The sequence below is a fragment of the Alosa alosa genome, chromosome 21, assembly GCF_017589495.1.
Source record: "Alosa alosa isolate M-15738 ecotype Scorff River chromosome 21, AALO_Geno_1.1, whole genome shotgun sequence".
NCBI classification, from domain to species: Eukaryota; Metazoa; Chordata; class Actinopteri; order Clupeiformes; family Clupeidae; genus Alosa; species Alosa alosa.
The window spans coordinates 18,757,951-18,777,032 of NC_063209.1; the positions used below are offsets into that span (position 1 = coordinate 18,757,951).

The 19,082-nt window shown below is 42.4% G+C and overlaps 1 protein-coding gene across 1 annotated transcript; it reads left to right on the forward strand.

Moving 5' to 3' along the window:
• The first annotated feature begins 324 nt into the window (after nucleotides 1-324).
• Nucleotides 325-13,731, forward strand: mtnr1ab (melatonin receptor 1A b). Its single transcript, XM_048230582.1, has 2 exons — nucleotides 325-836; nucleotides 11,684-13,731. The coding sequence occupies exons 1-2, from the start codon at nucleotides 650-652 to the stop codon at nucleotides 12,550-12,552; spliced, it is 1,056 nt and encodes a 351-aa protein (XP_048086539.1). The 5' UTR covers nucleotides 325-649; the 3' UTR covers nucleotides 12,553-13,731.
• Nucleotides 13,732-19,082: the final 5,351 nt, after the last annotated feature.

The window sequence follows — 19,082 nt, forward strand, 5'->3', positions numbered from 1 at the left end:
ACACGTGAGGAGAATTCAAATGAATCAATCTCAGTAGAAAATACATTTTATGATCTATCGATCATTTTTGAAATATAGTAGCCTAAACATTTTTTTTCCATCAGCAAGTCACAGTTGTTGCTAGTCGTCAGTCTTATCGTCCCCATCAAGCATCTTATCGCGCAAATTTGTGAATGAAACAAACATGGGGAAAATAAGGTGCTGCGCGAATGGCTAAAATAATGAATGGATACATGCATAAACGACCGACTGCTCATGTGAGTGCTATGAATGAGCATGTCAGTTGTTGCCAGTGGAGTTGCGATCTTTCAAGTTCATCCACGGTGGGGCAGCGTTTCTATAGTCACCAATTATGTGCGCTCGTGGTATTTCAGTGGAACTTAACTTGACGCCGGATCGGATCTCACACAACAATGTGATGGCAGATACAAAGGTATACATTTGTGGTCACACGTGTCTGCAAACAGGTATTTAAGTTTTGGTCAGATATTCGCACTATACAAGGACACCATGGGAGCCTCGGAGTTCGTTGCTTTTCTTATATTTTTGCGACCTTTGCGCGTTGGTGACTCCGAAATACCACAGAAGTCTAATGAAACCCACGTCAGTGATTTATTTTGCAGTATGAGAAAGTGAGGGATACGATAAAATGAAAATAAATGGCAGCCGACTGATGAACAGTTCTTCACTGACCCCGCACGAAGTGACACTGGGTCGCCCTGCGTGGGTGCCTCCAACTTTGGGAGGGTTTTTGATTTTCACGATCGTCGTTGACATACTGGGCAACCTGCTGGTCATTTTCTCCGTGTACAGAAACAAGAAACTAAGGAACGCAGGTAGGTATTATTTTCGTCAGCGTGACAAGTTTGTGAACCCACAGCGGGTACGTTGGAAATAGTAAAGGCATGGATTACATTTTGGGAATTGCAAGTGGAGAGCCTTTCAAATGACCAATGAGTAGGATTTATTCACACCTGAAAGTCGTCGGGGTGCGCGTAAATCCAGATGTGACAGTGTAAAAGTGTGTATTATATATTTTAACCTTGGTAACCCTGGGTATATAGCAATGCGTAGTAAGATTTCGTATGCAAGGTCTTGAGAACCTCACTAATGGAACATTCCTTCACATGTTGTTTATTTCTGTTATTTTGGTGATTGTGCAGGGATTATGATACCCTGAATAATCAGGAAAATCGCGAAAAGCTTTCAAGCCATTTAATCTAAAGCTGTTCGCCACGTTTTTCTCTTTATTGAGGTGGGACTTTTAACATCGCCTTAGTACAGGTGGCCAACTATAGATTTCGTTTCTCGTGTATGTTTACTCCTTACAAACACTAGAAGTGGATGGCGATGCTATGCCTCGTGCGTACATTACCAGAACATTTAAACATTTCAGCGCAAACAAGAGTAGTGAGATGTGACTCCTCGACCCATGGGGTCAATGTGAAGGCTCACATGTTTGCGCAGGTGGCTAAGAGTTTGGTGTGCGTGTTCTGACTAGCGAATCACTTAATGTTTATAATGTGGAAAGCACTGAATTTCACGGATGCCTTCAGTATGATGAGAGATGTTTGTCTCTCCTAGAAGTAATGTCGACCCTTCGCATAGCTTACTCACCGTTTATCCTCTAGATATGGCTTTTGCTGGTGCGATGATGGAAAGCATTCCCAGCGTAGCAAATATTCTTGATGACTTTGCATGTGTTGATATGCAGGATGAAATAATTGCACTTAGCTGATTTTCTGTCAGATCTTTTATCACACATATAATCAATATACAGTAAATGCATGGAGAGTGGTCTATTTTTAAGACCTATTTCCATAGGTAATGGCATTCTAATATGGTTGTAATAAGTTATGGTAGCAAAGCATTGTGTTAATACACCGTGCACAAGAAGTGAGAAAGGCTTGGCATAAGAAAAATAATGATTTCATATAGGTCAAATACTGCTGGGCAACTGGATTGCATAAACTCTTTAGATGAAGGTCTAGCACACATCCCTGTGTAGGTGCTGTACATAACAAGACCCCACGCACTGCACTCTAAAGAGCCAGGCTGCATGGCATGTTTTAAGGCGATGCAGGTATTTGGCTTCATATCAAACAGAACTAGCCCCAACCAATCCTCCAGTGTGGTGTAGATGAAGCACATTTCCCAGGTGGCACCATCCATATGCCACTCTCGGCTGCCAGTGAAGGCTGCGCCCTCCGACAGCCCAACTCATTGGGTCCACACAAAACCACGCACAAACTCAAGCGCAATGTCACACTGCGCTGGAAGACTTCAGCCGCCGTCTTTCCAAAACCCTATACACTTTTGAATTTTACATGACTGGAAAAAGCCCACATATAAGCCAGCTCATTTGGCTATATGCAGAGGTATATATACTATTACCACATTATTATTTAAATTACTATTTTGATTTCTGTGGCAGAGCTATGCGGGCAAGGCGGTGCACTTGTCTTCTCCTTCTTATCCAACAGCATGATCAGGATGCCACAAGCACAAAGCAGTCAAATTCCACCCTCAGGCACTCCACTGGAATCTGTAGAACACCACTGCTTACATAACTACTAAATGATTAACCTACTTTTTTTTCTCTGCGTAAACCCTGCTGTTACAGGTATACACACCATAAGCTGGGTAGATAGACTCTAATTGTATTCCCATCCCCACTATTCCTCAGCAGGGCTTATTATCTATTCATGGTGTGGTGGGTGTGTTTAAAAATAACATATGCTCTGTTTTCTGGAGAAGATGGATTGTGAAGTGGGGCGGTCCATGTACTCTTCCCTCTCTCTTTTCCATGATAGCTAAAAAACAACAAGCATTTGTCTGCATTGATTTCAAGGATATTGTCTTCAAGTGGCTAACCAGACTCTCAACACGATTAGTGGCACTGGGCACATTCAATTATGCGTCCCAGTTGGTCATGAGAAGACTATGTTAAGATGGGCCCGTTTCACAGACATCAGGGGGAAAGAGGGAGACAATGTAATGTAATAGTTGCACTCAAGAGCATTACCAACTTCACTTATTAGTGTGTGTCCTCTTCAAACGTTGAGGACCCCAAGTAATAGGATGCCATTAACTCTTCAAAATGGAATGTAAATTAATCTGGCATCAACACTATCGTGGACTGACCACCCATGTGGCTGTTGTGTTCTGTATTTTGAGGTGAATTCCTTGAAGATGTCTCAATGACTATTTGAATCACACCACTGTTTCACACTCTTTCCAAACAGTAATCTAAATAAAAATCATAAGGTTTCCATTCGCAGCAGCAAAGAATGGTGGTGAAGACTAATGTGTAAATTAAATGAAAATCAGCAGCCCCCCGAGAAAAGTTCACCATGTACTTTGATTAGTTGGCCAAATGAACCCAGTAACCATTCCATTTAGCCTCCTACAATGGCTCTTTCATTATACTGGCCTCCTGGGAGTCCATATCCCATGGCCTGTCATGGACTCCAGTGACCCATGCGGAATATGTAATTTGTCTAGCGTCGTCACGTGACACACACCAAACATCCACTCCCCCCTCCTCTTCCTCCCCCCCTCCCCTCACCGTCATCATCCTCACTATGCATGCATGTACTAACACATTGTTCTTCAACGGCAACCCCACGCCATCATTCCCACCCCCTGACTTAGCTTAAACTCCCCCCGGTTCGTTTGAGTCGTTTATTTTTCATTAAAGAAACTCTTCTGCGGAGCGTCTATGCGCTCCGACGCCACTGTCGAGGCGCTCCCTGCTGTTAGGTAAAGCCCCGTCTCAACAAGGATGCCGTAGCGCGAGTGTAATGCTGCCCATCACTGGGGCCTGATGTCATGGAGACGGCCGCAGAGGAGGCCCATGGGGTGGTGATAGTGCTCTGTGAGGTGGAGGAGGCCCATGGGGTGGTGATAGTGCTCTGTGAGGTGGAGGAGGCCCATGGGGTGGTGATAGTGCTCTGTGAGGTGGAGGAGGCTCATGGAGCGGCAGAATGCCTCCTCTGTGTATCTTTAAGAACTCATCTATCACAGATAAAGAGCCCATTTAACTCGTCTTCCTCTTCCTCCTCATCCTCTTCTTCTGCCTCTTCTCTTTCATCTTAATCTTTTGCATCCTCTTCTTCTTTCTCTTCTCTATATCTTCTCTCTTTCTTTCTCTCTGTCTCTGTAAACTCTCTCTTATTCCTCTCTCTCTCTCTCTCACTGTGCTCTCTCTCTCTTTTCTTCCTGTCTCCATCTTTCTCTATCTCTGTCCACTTTCTATCTATCTCTCCCTCCTCTTCTATCTTCTCTCTGCTTTTCTTCTCTTAGTTGCTCTGACTAGAGCCTAGGGCAATCTTATTAAGTATAGCTTGCTGTTCATTCAAGAGTAGCAGCACATTAGCCTGATGGGGTTAGGGCTATTCGCTCCTCTCGCTTTGTCATTGCCATCGGAAAAGACCATCATTGAAACTGCAGTTCAGGGGTGGGTTTCATCAAAAAACTGTGTCTCAGCATTTTACAAAGACTTGAAAAGTATATTTTACTAAAGTAACTTACTTCCTACACATACTTCTCAAGCCAGCCTCTTTAAGAGCTCCCCTGAGAGAAACCTCCCGATCTGTAGCCTACCTTAAAAAGCTGCATCCATGTTTCTGGCCTTGATTGTTGTCATGCATAACCATGTTAAGGTATACAGTAGGTGAAAGTGGTCTTGACCACTTACTTACTGAAGCATCTCTTAGAAAAGTACACCTTAGCTACTGTTCTGGTAAATTCCAGGAAATGTTAAGACTGGATGAAACCATACAGTATGACAAACTAAGAAACAAAACAGTAGACATAGTAAACTGTGTGACCTCATCACTCTATGATTCAAATTCATTTCATCCCTCAATTTAGAGTTCAAAAGACTGTTGTCAGTCACAGTTATTCATATTTCTATTTAAAACAACATATAGCCTAGCACAGGCAACGTCTGCCTTTTGTCAGAGGGCATGCTGTGTTTTGAGCTGTTCCTTGGGGATTCTTTTTTTATAAAATTGTTTCATTTTGAGTAGCGAAGGAAAGGAGATGTAAGGAGATGACAAATCTGTCAAAAGAGCTGGCAAAAGAGCCGTCTCTTTCTCCTTGGTCGTCCCTAAAATCACTGTCAGAGGCTAAACCGCAGCTGCCGCTGCATGCGGGAGTCTATTTTTTGGGTGGTTGTGGGCTTGAACAGGTGGCTGGATATCAAATGTCAAATCTCTTTCCCTGATAAGGTCCCACAAAGGTCCCATTCTTTGCCTCAGAGATATTGCCAAATTATGAAAGCTGATGTTGGTTGGTGGACAAATATTACTGTTGCGACTTTTGTGTCATTACTGGACCATAGACAATTGACCTTATCTGCCTCAGGACAAAAAAGAAAGGACTAAGAAAGAAAAAACATTATTTGTGAGTTTCAAGATAGCTGAGCTAAATGGTTGTCATACTGGGCATTCTCAACATTCGTAATTAAATGGTTGTCATACTGGGCATTCTCAACATTCGTAATTAAATGGTTGTCATACTGGGCATTCTTAACCCATAAAGGTGTACCGTCACACAGAGCTTTATAGACCCTTTCAACAATAAAAACAAAAACAATGCTTGAACGTTCTATTTGGGCCCCAATCTACTTCCTCTGCATTAAGATAACATATGGAATGTTAAAAAGGAAGTCTTGTGGGGCCAACTATGATGCTGATAATGGAACTCTCTTGAAAGGGTCCATAGATAGGTCTCTCTCTCTAGGGCTCTGCCGTCACACCGGTGTAACTGGAATGTTGGAAAATGAACGTTCTAAAGAATATCTGGGTTCATTGAATTCAACATAGAATTTTAGAACTTTGAATTGTTGTGTAACGGAATCTTATGTTAGAATGTTCAAAACCCCATTGGAATGAGGACATGGCATGCTGGTTGCACTTGCAGCACTGACCACATGCTTTCTCAAGAGTCCAACCACATTCAGCATTTTCAAGCGTATTGCGATTGTAAGAAATCTGGTATGGTGTCCTAGTAGACCATGTGCATTTGGTATTGGACAGGCACTGTTGGGTTCCCAGGCTCTCTGTGCCTGGAGCAGTCAGCGTGCCTGGTGGTCCGTATAGACCTTCTAGCTTAAGAGCTGACAAGCTGCTGTCCACTGGTGGTATTTGTGTGGCTGACTATGATATTGTTTTTTTAGCCGGCACTACAGTGTATATTAGCTTGCCCAGTGCAGTGTAATATAGAACAGCAATAATGAAGACCAGGTTGCGCAGGATGCGTCATACATGAAATATGCTCTTTCCTCGTCTTAGGTAATGAGATGTTCAGTGCTCTCGAGCACACTTAATCCTTATGAAAGACGCTGGCCAAGGCGCAACACAACATAAATGCACAAGCACCAGACAGATTTAAATACAGTCGACTGGCTATCCTAAATCAAATCATGGTTGTTTGCGTAGTCCAGTCAGCTGGCATTATTTCTACAGCAGTAAATGTCATAAACAAATGGTCTCCAGAAAAGGACAGAATGATCCAACAGACCTTTGATCTAAATCAAAAATACTGCTGTTTTTCATTTCTCTGCTGGTTGTGATGCCTCTAATGGATCAGACGAAAGGCATGTACAGTATGTATCTACCACCGTAACAGATGCCGTCCATAGTGTAGCCTAATACATCACAGACTATGGTTTCAGCTTGCGGCCCGAGCCAATCATACACACATTCTTACTTTGATTTGTCACTTCAGTATACTTGGGTCAGTGTTCAACACCTTCCCTCTCCATTTGTTCGTCTGTTGTTGGGTTAGTGCGGAACAGCAAAACAAGGAATTCCTTGGTGGCCCCTCGTTTCAACCTGACTGATGACAGTGGCTGCAGTGTTGACTTAAGAATGTATTCATCATCTTCGAGATTAATTGAAACATCATATTCGATTTCCACTTCCTGACCAAATAAACAAGTTCTGACATCTGAGTCGGAACACGGCTCTCTGTTGGGAGCCTGAGCTGTTTGAATCCCATTATGCCAGAATCCCATCTATTTGCTGAAGTCAGTGTTCTCCTCCTGCTTCACCGCATGGATTGTGAACAGAGCTCGTCAACAGGAAAATTATAAAGTAATTAGATCCCACTCTTCCCACCTCTGCGAAGAGAATAGACCCCCCCCCTCACACACACACACCCCACCCCACCAACATACACACACAAACACACAAAATTGACTTCATGCTCACTGCTTTTGTGTGGGCTGCCCATAATTGTTTCTCAAAGCAAATCATTTTCTGATGACGAACTTGTGCGTTCGCACTTGGGTTGAATTGTTAATTCTCTCCCTTGGTTTACATTATTCAGAGTGCACACTATCTTTTATTGTCTCTTGATACGCCAGGTGAATTTGACGCTGTGAAGTTTAAATCACCTTTTTATTTCAGCATGGCATCTTTACATAATGTTTTCAGTGAGTTGCAAAAGAGTTTAGGACTTTCAAGGGCAAATCGCTTCTGAAAGCGTGAAGTATCTCTTAACAGTGTCAGCTAAGGTTTCTACAGTAGGTCTTTAGGGCCACACTCAGGACAGTACGGCAAAGACATGTACAGCGTTTGGCCCTTAAGGTTCTCTCTGGATCCCTGGTGTTCCTCGGAGGTCCAGGGGGCCTCTCTCCACCCCTTTCAGGGGCGCGTAAAAGCCACATAAAGCATCAGTCGGTCTCTTTGCCTCCGCGCTGAATGTGTGCACTTGCTCCTGCTCTCTAAAGAGCCCATGAGTTTAGCGGCATGTCTCTTTCAGTGTGTGAAGTGGAGAAGAATAATCCTGACCAAAGGTTTGCCCCTTAGCTGATATGCTATTAGTGGCATTAGCCTACTCACTGGGGAGAGGCGACAGGCTGGCTCAGCCTCTTTCTTTCTTTCTTTTTCTTTCTTTCTTTCTTTCTTTCCATCTTTCTTCTTCTTTTTCTTTCCCTTTCTTTCTCTCTCTCTCTCTCTTTCTTTGTTTCTTTCATTCTATCTTTCTTCTTTTTCTTTCTTTTTTTCTTTCTTTCTGTCTTTGCATCTTTCGTTCTCTCTCTTTCTTTCTCTTCTTATCTCTTTCTGTCTTTCACAGCCTCAACCTGGCCTCTCAACTCTCCTCTGCCTCGGCAGGCTCAGAGTGACAGCCCTGTAATGGCTGGTGGACTGAATGACTCGTGTGTGTGTCACGTAGAAACGATCTTTCCCCATGTCCTGTGTGCACTGCGTTAATTTGTGGAGTAAGTTGTGTGGTATTAGTTGAGCAGCCATTAATGTGATCTTCCATAGCTTCTTTCCTGACCTTCGCCATTTAAGATTAGTTGATCGTCACATCTAGTTTCTCCTCTTTCATCGTGTGAGGCCATCTTCCAGTCATTAAATCTGATTAATGGGTAGGAAACATGTTTGATGATCTATATATCACATTGTGATATATAGATCATCAAACATGATGTACCATGTAGGCTTAACTAACTATTTTCCTGACTATTTAGCCTGTGCACTGCACTGTGAACAGGAAGAACATGTGTACACAATACATCATAGTTAAGCCTACATGGTACATCATTATTTTTGTTCAGTGCCCCCCGTGATGGCCATAATGTCTGTAATGTGGCTTGTCTTCATCTTACAAGTGAAAGTGAGAATTCTGAGGACTAAATATCCTGTTGAAACCCTATCTTTTAACAAAACAAATTAAAGATCTTTCTGGGGAGCTGTAATGCACCTCAAACTAATAAAGCCATTGAGCAGATGTCTGATTATCCATCTGCGTGAGCACTGAAATAATTCATTAGACAGCTATGAGAGTTCTCTATAGGGAGATCTGTCAACATGCTATTGAAGTGAATTTACATTTAGAAAATGTGAAAACACAAGTTCAACATTTATTTATAGGCTTCATGAAATAGTTAAAACAAAAAAAAAAAAAAATTCCCCATCAATTCCATCTTCATGGCTGGGTCGACCAATTTGGACAAATTTGAGGCCAACTTAATGACGGAGAACTTGACCTCATTCATCGCCCAAGTCACAAATCACCTCCAACCAAGACAATGGAACTCTGGGAACACAATCAGAGAGGCTAGACCACGGAGTCCCTCCGGTTGCCATGGGACTCTAATGGTCTAAATTTAGCCTTTCCGCTCTTTTGGTTTGTTTTGTTTTGTTTTGTTTTGATTTTTTGCCTCCTTTGCACGTTTCTCAGTGGCAAGGCATCAAGGAATGATGTGCGCGCAAATGATTAGTTTTCCTCCTAATTCTATCTCCTGTCAGTGCTGTGGGAAATACAGCACTAATGACCAGTCTGTTAGCGTGCCGGGTGGAGGGGGGGGTCAGATTTGGAGGAACGACTGGCAAACCTTAGCGATTTTCGATGCCTGTTGTGGTAGCAGTGAGTGGGCAGTAAAGGGGTGTCATGGGACAGCTGGGTCAAGTCAACAGGTCACAATAACTTTAGCAAGCCAGACAAACAACAACAACAACATGTTGGATAGATAGATAGATAGATAGATAGATAGATAGATAGATAGATAGATAGATAGATAGATAGATACTTTATTGATCCCTAGGGGAAATTCAAGAATTCAAATTTCAAATTCAAATTTCACTCAGGTCATGTTGGAGACCTGAGTGAAATGCTGAGTGATTGTTGCCTGTACACTGTAAAATTAATTATGTGCAAACTACTTCAACTCCATCCCAAGAGAAAGTACACAGACACATAAAACAAGTAAGCATTGAGGGCCCAACTTTGTGACACCTCCAAGTGGGAAGGTTTATGCTAAATGAGAAAGTAATCATCTTTGCATTGAACCCAGAATTCCAAGAGGCATATCTATCCTCTAAAATGTCCTTCATATTTCAAGAATGGTCTCCTTATTAATGGCAATCCTTACAATGCTCTGAAAATCACATACACAGTCATTTTGCTCATCAGTTGGTCTACCATGTACAGTACACATCTTAAGAAGCCACAATAAACAGTAATGAAACAAGAAAGTAGCATTTACCTATAATCCCTAGCAACTCAGCAACATCACTTAACATGAGCATTACCATCACCACACAGGCACATATAGGACTTCTACATGCATGCCAGATTTATTGGGGGTCCGTAGGGGGGAGTCTCATACTCATACTTTTCAGTAAAGGTTACTTAGTTGAATTACTTTCCTCACTAGATAGTTGTATTAACAAAGTGTAAGCTAAGAGAGTCAACAAATTACAAAGAAACCAGTTAAGATCACTAATTATTTTAAGGTTAGCAATTGCATGTTACAGTGTACTTGTTTATTTGCGTTCTTTCTCTCTTTTCTTTCTCTCTCTCTTTGTTTTTTTTTTAATTAGTCTGCTTCTTATGGAGCATCTTCGACACTCGCAATGTGACATGACGGAACCAGGGAACAGAGCTACAATGAGCGCATGCATGACATTTCCAGACACTCCATACTGGTTCCACGAGAGTGCCTCCTGGCCGCGGGCTCTTGCCAGAGAGGCCACCGTCAGACGGGGCTTAACAGTAATGAGGGAAGACAGATGGGTAGAGAAAGTTCTAGGTCACCAATGTTCAGGTCATACGACATGCTTCATGTTCTCTGAGAGAGTTTGGGGCTGATAGGCTCCTCCCTTAAAGTTCACGTAAAAAAACCCCTAAAAAACTGGGCACCCTTCATATATATATATATATATATATATATATATATATGTGTGTGTGTGTATGAATAGTAGAAGCCATACATTTAGAGGAGTTAAGAGAAGTTCTATGGAGTGGTATAAACATCATATGACAATGGCAGGTGCAACACAAATCCTTATAATAAGAAGAGCAGATGACAGACTCTGGAAGCGTATAGAGGCGCTAAATGTCATGATGTAAGAAAACAACATCGGCATCTCCTTCAGGCACTGACTCAGTCCTGGCGCAGGTGTAAGGTTTCTGTCAGCTTAAAGCATAAGCCATTGTTGTGAACCGATGGCCTACTCGCCATACTGCGGAAAGTTTGAGGGTTCAGATCAGTGCCAGAAATAAGACACTTGAATAGACGATCCTAGTCTGCCCACACTCTGACATGTACGGTAAACACCATACGTTGTAATTATGTGCATATGCATGATTGCAGATTGGATTTTGCCATTCCCTGTTTGTTTATTGAGGTGGTGAACATATTCATGCTTATTCAGGGCATCGCTGAACGTGTTAATGTTATCCAGCAAAACACTAAGCGTGTCTTTGATGAATTGACTTCAACAGTGGCTTTGTAAACTTTTTGGTTTGTGTCTCCCCATGTGAACTGTACACATGGCTGTACACATTGGCTGGACACTAATGGCCAATGCCTATGGCAGGCATTTCAGGCTAAAGTTGAGGTTGAGGATTTAGCTGTGGCTTCAATGCAATGACTTTTTAAAAACACATGTAAAGCATATTTGAACATATTTAAACGTCTTTATATATTTCAAAACATATTCAAAAATATATTTAAAATGCAGAACATGAATAATGAAACTATTCATGTATAATGTCATCTAACAATACAAGAACAAAAACTCTCACTATATTAACAATAACTGATCATATGATTGCTAAATGGTAATGTATCATATGATTGCTAAATGGTAATGTATCATACGCATGATTGCTAAATGGTAATGTATCGCTCTGACTTTACCTTGGTGTGTTTCTCCAGGAAACATATTTGTGGTGAGCCTGGCCGTAGCGGACTTGGTGGTGGCTGTGTACCCTTATCCCCTGGTGCTCGTGTCCATCTTCCACAACGGATGGAACCTGGGCTTCTACCACTGCCAGGTGGGCGGCTTCCTGATGGGCCTGAGCGTGATCGGCTCCATCTTCAACATCACAGCCATCGCCATCAACCGCTACTGCTACATCTGCCACAGCCTCAAGTACGACAGGCTGTACAGTGACAAGAACTCTGTGTGCTACGTGCTGCTCATCTGGCTGCTGACGGTGGTGGCCATCGTGCCCAACTTCTACGTGGGCTCGCTGCAGTACGACCCGCGCGTCTACTCGTGCACGTTCGCGCAGTCGGCCAGCTCGGCGTACACCATCGCTGTGGTCTTCTTCCACTTCCTCCTGCCCATCATGATTGTCAGCTACTGCTACCTGCGCATCTGGATCCTGGTCATCCAGGTGCGGCGGCGGGTCAAGCCCGAGTTCCGGCCCAAGCTCACGCCGCACGACGTGAGGAACTTCGTCACCATGTTCGTGGTGTTCGTGCTGTTCGCCGTCTGCTGGGCGCCGCTCAACTTCATCGGCCTGGCCGTGGCCATCAACCCGGCTCGTGTGGCGCCGCTCATCCCCGAGTGGTTCTTCGTCTCGAGCTACTTCATGGCCTACTTCAACAGCTGCCTTAACGCCATCGTCTACGGACTGCTCAACCAAAACTTTAGGCGCGAGTACAAGAAGATTATTGTCTCGCTTTGCACAGCCAAGATGTTCTTCCCCGACAGTTCCAACGATGCTGCCGAGCGCATCAAGAGCAAGCCGTCGCCACTGATGACAAATAACAACCAAGTTAAAGTAGACTCAGTCTGAGCCGCAAACAGCCGTCACTGTGAGAATGAAAACATACCAAATACCCATCTCAGATGTTTGACTATTTATACACAAAACAAATTTGGGATGCACAGCGTGTGTTTGTGTGTGTGTGCGTGCGTGTGTGTGTGTGTGTGTGTGTGTGTGTGTGTGTGTGGTGTACGTGTGCATGTGTGTGTTTTCTTTTTTTGACAAAATGTGCTTCTGAAAAAGTGTGTTGCAGTCAAGTACAGTATTTTTCATGTGTCTCAATGTTTACAGTAAGTAAAAACAACCTAGGCAGAAAAAGAAAACTTTATTTATTTTGAGAGATGTATTTGAGAGATGTATAATGATCACATCCCCAGACAATGTTTTTATGAACTCATGAACACATCCTCCTGTAATGACATGACATAAGACATGACATAACTCGTGAGACTAGTACAGTAAGTGGTCTGGTTACTGTGACAACTAGGAGAACAATCTTCCTGTTCCTATGACAAAAAAAAAAATGTCTTCATTTAGTCTTAAAGTACAGTGTATTGTATGAAACATGTTTTGCAAAGCACTGTAATCACAGTGTATTTTGAGCATGTATGATTGGACAAAAGCATATGGTTGTGTGGAAATAGTATTATGTACCAGGAAGGTCCCTTACACTATATAAGGATCGTCAAACACTATCAATGACAGATTCGTAAATTACTATGAATACCTTATGGTTATTTTGGGAGTAAATTATATACTCATTCAAAAGGAATTGCCTGCCATTTTGATACAGTGAATGGCTCTCTACCATCATGGAAGCAGTACCCGCACAATATGCCAGAGCTCATCCAATGGATTATAGTCAGTGGCTACAACAAATGTCGACAAAGCCTAAGAATGAAAGCAATATATCCAGGTGACACCTTACTTATCAGTAACTGTGATATTTATGATTAACATTCTAGAGAATATTGTCCATTAATTCAGCATGGACCTTGTTCTCATGTATACCAGTAATGTTGTACAAATTTTTGTTATGTCATCGCGGTGTCATCATTTCAAGCAGTTCAATAACACAACTCGATTGTTTACAAACATGACAAGACTGAAAAACTTCTGTGCTATGTTGTCTTTACAGTAAGCTATGAAACATGAGTACACAGAATAAACTGAGGAAAAAAAGACACATTGCAAGTGACATTCACCATATCGGAAATCAGGTCATAATGTGTGTGTGTGTGTGTGTGTGAGTGTGTGTATAATCAAAAACTAATGTTTGTCCTGTTTGATAGCCATCTTTTTATCAGCAACCCTCACTGGAAAATACAAAGTGAGTCAGGTCATACCGAGCTACCTCTTTGTTGGCCATTCCCTCAGATGCAGTTTCAAATGAGCACCACAATAAATCATAGTAAAGTTTGATTTTAAAGTTTTTTTAATGCATGTGTACATGTACATATTTCAGTTTGCAATGCTTATTTAGTCATTTAGACCAATCTCAGCCATTGCACTAATCATTTTTATTTCATAATTTTTCTTATGAAATTGCCATTCCTAAGGTCCTTGTGGTTTACATAATCTCCAGGGGGTTTTCTTCTGAGATCACAGCACATATGAATTGCAGGTGTTAGGTAACTCCATGGTGTAGTGCCTGTGTGTCGGTCGCTTGGCGCTACGTACTGTGCATAGGCACGCATGATTATTTTATACAAGTGACTCATGCGCTGCTTTCTGGTCATGTTCATGCATGGCAGAGTACAGATGATCTATTTTTTGCCATTATAAAGCCAAGTCGTGGGCTCCTTTGCGTTGACCTGCTTCCTAGCCCACGGACAGCTATTTTTGGTTGCGCACACAGTTGAGAGTTTCTTTAAAGCTGGAGTAATTGTGTTTGTCTCCAAACTGCCTCCACAAAAGGATCATACAGCCTTTTGAGAGACCATACCCCCACAATGCCCCTGCTTGCTGAAAGCAACACACGTTTATTTGCTCTTGATCTTTTGTCTTTGTCTCTCTCGCTCTGTGTGTGTGTGTGTGTGTGTTTCTCTCTTTCTCCGTTGCTTTTTAATGAACTTGAATGGATTTAGTGAGTGCTTAAAGGATGAGCCTGTGAGAATCCACCCCCTGCTACTGAGAACCGTGTTATTTCATCACGAGCCATTTTCAATCAAGATCAGACCCTGAGAGGCAATACCAAAATTATACATTACTGTAGTGTGTGTGTGTGTGTGTGTGTGTGTGTACGTATATATAGATGGGGAAAATGATTGACTTTTAAATTAGCAAGTCAATAATAACTCATAACAGAAATATTATTAATAGCAATTCCAATTCCAACACACATGCCTGTATCATCATCCCAGTTAGTTTATCCGTTTCTTTATCTGCACATAATGGGCAGGATTGTGTGATTGTACTATTTCCATTACTATAAGTCTGAAATAGCTCAAACTCACATGCAAAGCAACCCTGCCACATGCACCCTACTATAGGATGTCACTCTATAGGGGACGATCTATATGCATTGCAACATGCTTCCCACCATATGTGTGAGCAGATGAAAGGGCTGGATAGTTGTGGTGAAGTGTGGCTGGCCAGCCATGGTCCACATCAAAGTGCAGCTCAGCTCAACACAGACATTCCCTTGGACAGTCATCCAGGCTATCCAGGTCAGACAGACAGCCTCCCACTCCGGCACCAGCTGAGGAGAAGAAACCACCTCTACATTCCAGAGAACTCACCGCATTCTCTTGAAGCAGAAACTATTCACAGGATTCAGAAACGGTTATTAGTTTAGAGTCTTGTCATATGCCCATTACAGACACAAATCCTCTGAGATCAAAGACAAAAGTCTAAATGCAGCCACACACTGCGGTGCTGTGGTCCCCATTGGCATGCATGTATATGTGGGCTAGTGTGTCTCGGGACAGTGTGGCCTTGCCGCCCCACCGGGACAGGCAGAGCAGAACCCCTCACTGAACCGTGAGGGGTCCGCTACGGTGACTCCTCTGTGATCCGACCAAGGCTTCCTCGGCTGAACGCTTTGGCAGCGCAAGCACTGTTTGTGTGCACTGGTCTGAGAGGAATAGGGCTAGTGTGTGTGTGTGTGTGTGTCTGTGTGTGTGTGTGTAGGTGTGCGTGTGTGTGTGCGTGTGGTTGAGATATAGAGAGAGAATTAGAGAGCGCATGAATGTTGTGGGAGTAGTCATGTGTTTGTGTATGTCTGTCTATTCGTGTTGTGTGAATTTGGTAGACATGCTCTCTCTCTCTCTTTCTCTCCTGTTGCAGCTTGCCTCTCTCTCTGAGAGAGAGAGAGAGATAGAGAGAGAGAGAGAGACTTTGTCTGTTCGCGTGTGAGTGAGCGTGCGAGTGAAGTGGAGAAAAGATTATTCTCAAATCAGCCCCATTCAGCCCGGTCTCTGTAGCCATGAGACAACAGTGAACAATGCTCAAGTCCTCCATGGAGCAGAAAAAACATCATTACACATCGTAATTGAGTTTACATTTTCTGTAAAAACACAGGGGGTAGGATTCCAGCAGCTCTATCCCACCTAGCAGTAATGCCAGGAGTTTATTTACATAGCACTTTTCATACGTTTAGATATCGCACTAAGCTTAGGTAAATAACACACGGGAACACTATATACAGTGGGCGCTCTGCAAAGACCCATACATAGGAAGACAGGCCCAGCTGGGCAATTAACACACAAGCTTGGTTATGCACATACAGAAGAGAATAAAAAGGGGCAGTTCATATAGAGTGGAGAGATAGATGTTCAGAGATTGGAGCAAGATGAAAAGAGGACGTTTAAGCATTTTCTTCAAGTTGTTTACAAAAGACACTTGTGTGGTGTGGAACAGATTGATGGCTCATCAGAGGTAATATCTTTCATGCTCAGTTTGGAGCATATGTTCTGAGACAATCAGAAAACATTCATAGCGAACTGAACAAACAAAAGCATGAAATAACAAACCCAAAAAGAGGCAGGCGTTGAAGCCCAAATTCCTAAATCTGGCTGGGGTATCTCACGACAGTGTTTGTCTATTTATGTCCTCATTTGGCACTCATCAAGGGTGCATGAAAATAAATCCATTCATCAACTTCCAATGCGTGTGTGTGTCTTCCGATAGGGATAGAGAGAGAATGGGGGAGATCATCGAAAGAATTTGGCTCCCTGCGTTTTCAAACGCGATGCACAGATCCAGGGGGCTTTTGTAATAACTTTCGCAAACACTGCAGGCACCGAACGACCTCATCATTACATTAGCCGAGGACTGTGTGCATTGCCCCCCCCCCCCACTCTGAAACAATATCTGTCTCCCACAAGAGCACATTCCTTGCATTGTATTCATTCATAAACTAATGGAATAGGAGCATAACAAGTTAACGTTAAACCAATCATGCATGCAAGATTAGTTTGTTTTTGTGCTATTTGCCAAACATAAAAAAACAACACTTATATACAATTCCCAGCAGCTAAGCAATGACCTTTGGGGCCCTACATAAAACAACCTTTAAAATGCAGAATTGACATGATGCCAATAGAGCATGCAAATATAACCAAATGTGTCTGTGGCACTTTTTTGCTTAGTAGGTTGCATTAAATTCAGTCTGGTTGTTTAGAAAGCGCTGAGGCAGACAAGGGCAGAGCAAAGACAATGCTTGTAATGCATGCATTTTTCAGGAAGGACCCCGCTGCCACAAAACATTCACTGGAAAGGCACTTGTCAGGGCACAAGTAGTCTCTAAGCCACTGCAGCTACCTCAGGGAGCAGGTAAGAGATACTCACACATTAATATTAAACGACTCACTGAAACAGGGCCTTTGTTGTAGAGGAAGTTCACTTCATACTGAAGTCCCTAAATCCTGTAATCACTTGGAACAGGCCTTTCACTGTCCAAAAGCAATTCTTAGAATCAAGCTGCACACAGCACAGAGTTAAGGTAAAAGCCAGTATTCTTCCATTTTGTAATTGTGGCCGATGGACCATCACATAACTTAAGCGAAACAGTAGGACCTCTGTGCTGACGCTGTGCATTTTTTATATGAAATACTGCACAGGTCAGAAGATATTTATCCCAGTTGTAATAAACCTGGGTAAACTGTTGCCAATAGGCTTTACACACACATTTTCAAGTTCATGAATTGGTCTGTACCTTAGTGTTCTCACAATTTTATTTCACAAACAATGGCAAGTATCTCCATGCTTTGATTTGCTAGAGATTAACTTGTTTTGAACCAAAATGTTTTTCATTTATTTATTTATTTATTTATTTATTTAACTAACGGTTATATTAATGAGAGAAAACTCCACTGAAGGAAATAATTGCCTGGGCGATGAGTGATTGCAACTGAATGATATTACTGTGCCATGCTATTCTATGGTTGGCAGCAATAATGTGGCCATATTCAATAAACAAAAGACATAAGCATTATCTAATGATGCCTGAAAAGCAAGAGCATGCTGAAAAGCTGAAGTGGCCCCTTTTTAAAAAAAAATGCAAATCAAGACCACCACCCACACTAAAGTTGCCAGTAGTGAACTGGTGGGGCACCCCGGAGTGGTTTTGGAGGTGTATTATTCACCAGGAGCTGTTGGACTTGAAAGTGCACAGGTGGTGTTCCTCCAGGCTTGTGAGGGGAGGACAAGTCAATACTAGGAATGGAGGTGGGAGAGCCAGCGAACAAGCCTTGTAATGCACCCTGGGGGTGATGTTAGACACCGCCACTTGGTCTCAGGTTTCGGAAGTGGATCCATCAGAGAAGTGGCGACAGAGAAAGCAACACGGTAGTCGCACGTATCTATAAACAAAATAAAACATGGTCGTTGCACGTATCTATAAACAAAATAAAAGTATCTACGCACGTGTCTATGCACAAAGTAAAAGTATCTACGCACATATCTATAAACAAAATAAAAGTATCTACGCACGTGTCTATAAACAAAATAAAAGATGCCCAGTGCACTTGAGTTTGCACAAGCACACACATAGGATATGGCTAGTGTGTGCCAGAGCTACATGAGTTGCATCACACTCTCTTACGTTCACTTACATTCAACTTGATTCAGTCAGATAAATGAAATGCTCAACTGAAATGACTATTCAAACATAATATTGTTGTGTTTCATACGAAACTAGACTGGTTTATGTAATTGTAATGTGATGTGGTTTCATAGTTGGACAGACTTTCCCTTTTATATAGTGGTGCTCTGTGAGACCAAAATATTTTGGCCCATTCAGAATCAATGGCCAGATGTCATGTTGAACAGTCCACATAGGATATCATGCCATTATTGTGTCTCATAGCTTTCTTCATCTTTACCCACTAATTACTATGTCCTCCAATGTACTGTTTTGATCCATCATCCTTCTCTACCCATCCAGTCTTGCAGCCAGCCACCTCAGTGCTTAGATAGAACTATTAAGAATCATTTAAATTGGAGTCTCCTGCAGTCAGAAATAGGAGGCTGCATTATTTAGAAACAGCAACAGTCATATTTCATTCATCAGAGGATATTTTTAGCACCCTGGTAAGTCCCCGCATGTGAGGTTAATT

Coding starts and splice junctions, on each gene's coding strand:
- mtnr1ab (XM_048230582.1), top strand. CDS start 650: ATGAAAATAAATGGCAGCCGACTGATGAACAGTTCTTCACTGACCCCG. Junction 837..11,683: donor CAAGAAACTAAGGAACGCAG/GTAGGTATTATT, acceptor GTGTTTCTCCAG/GAAACATATTTGTGGTGAGC.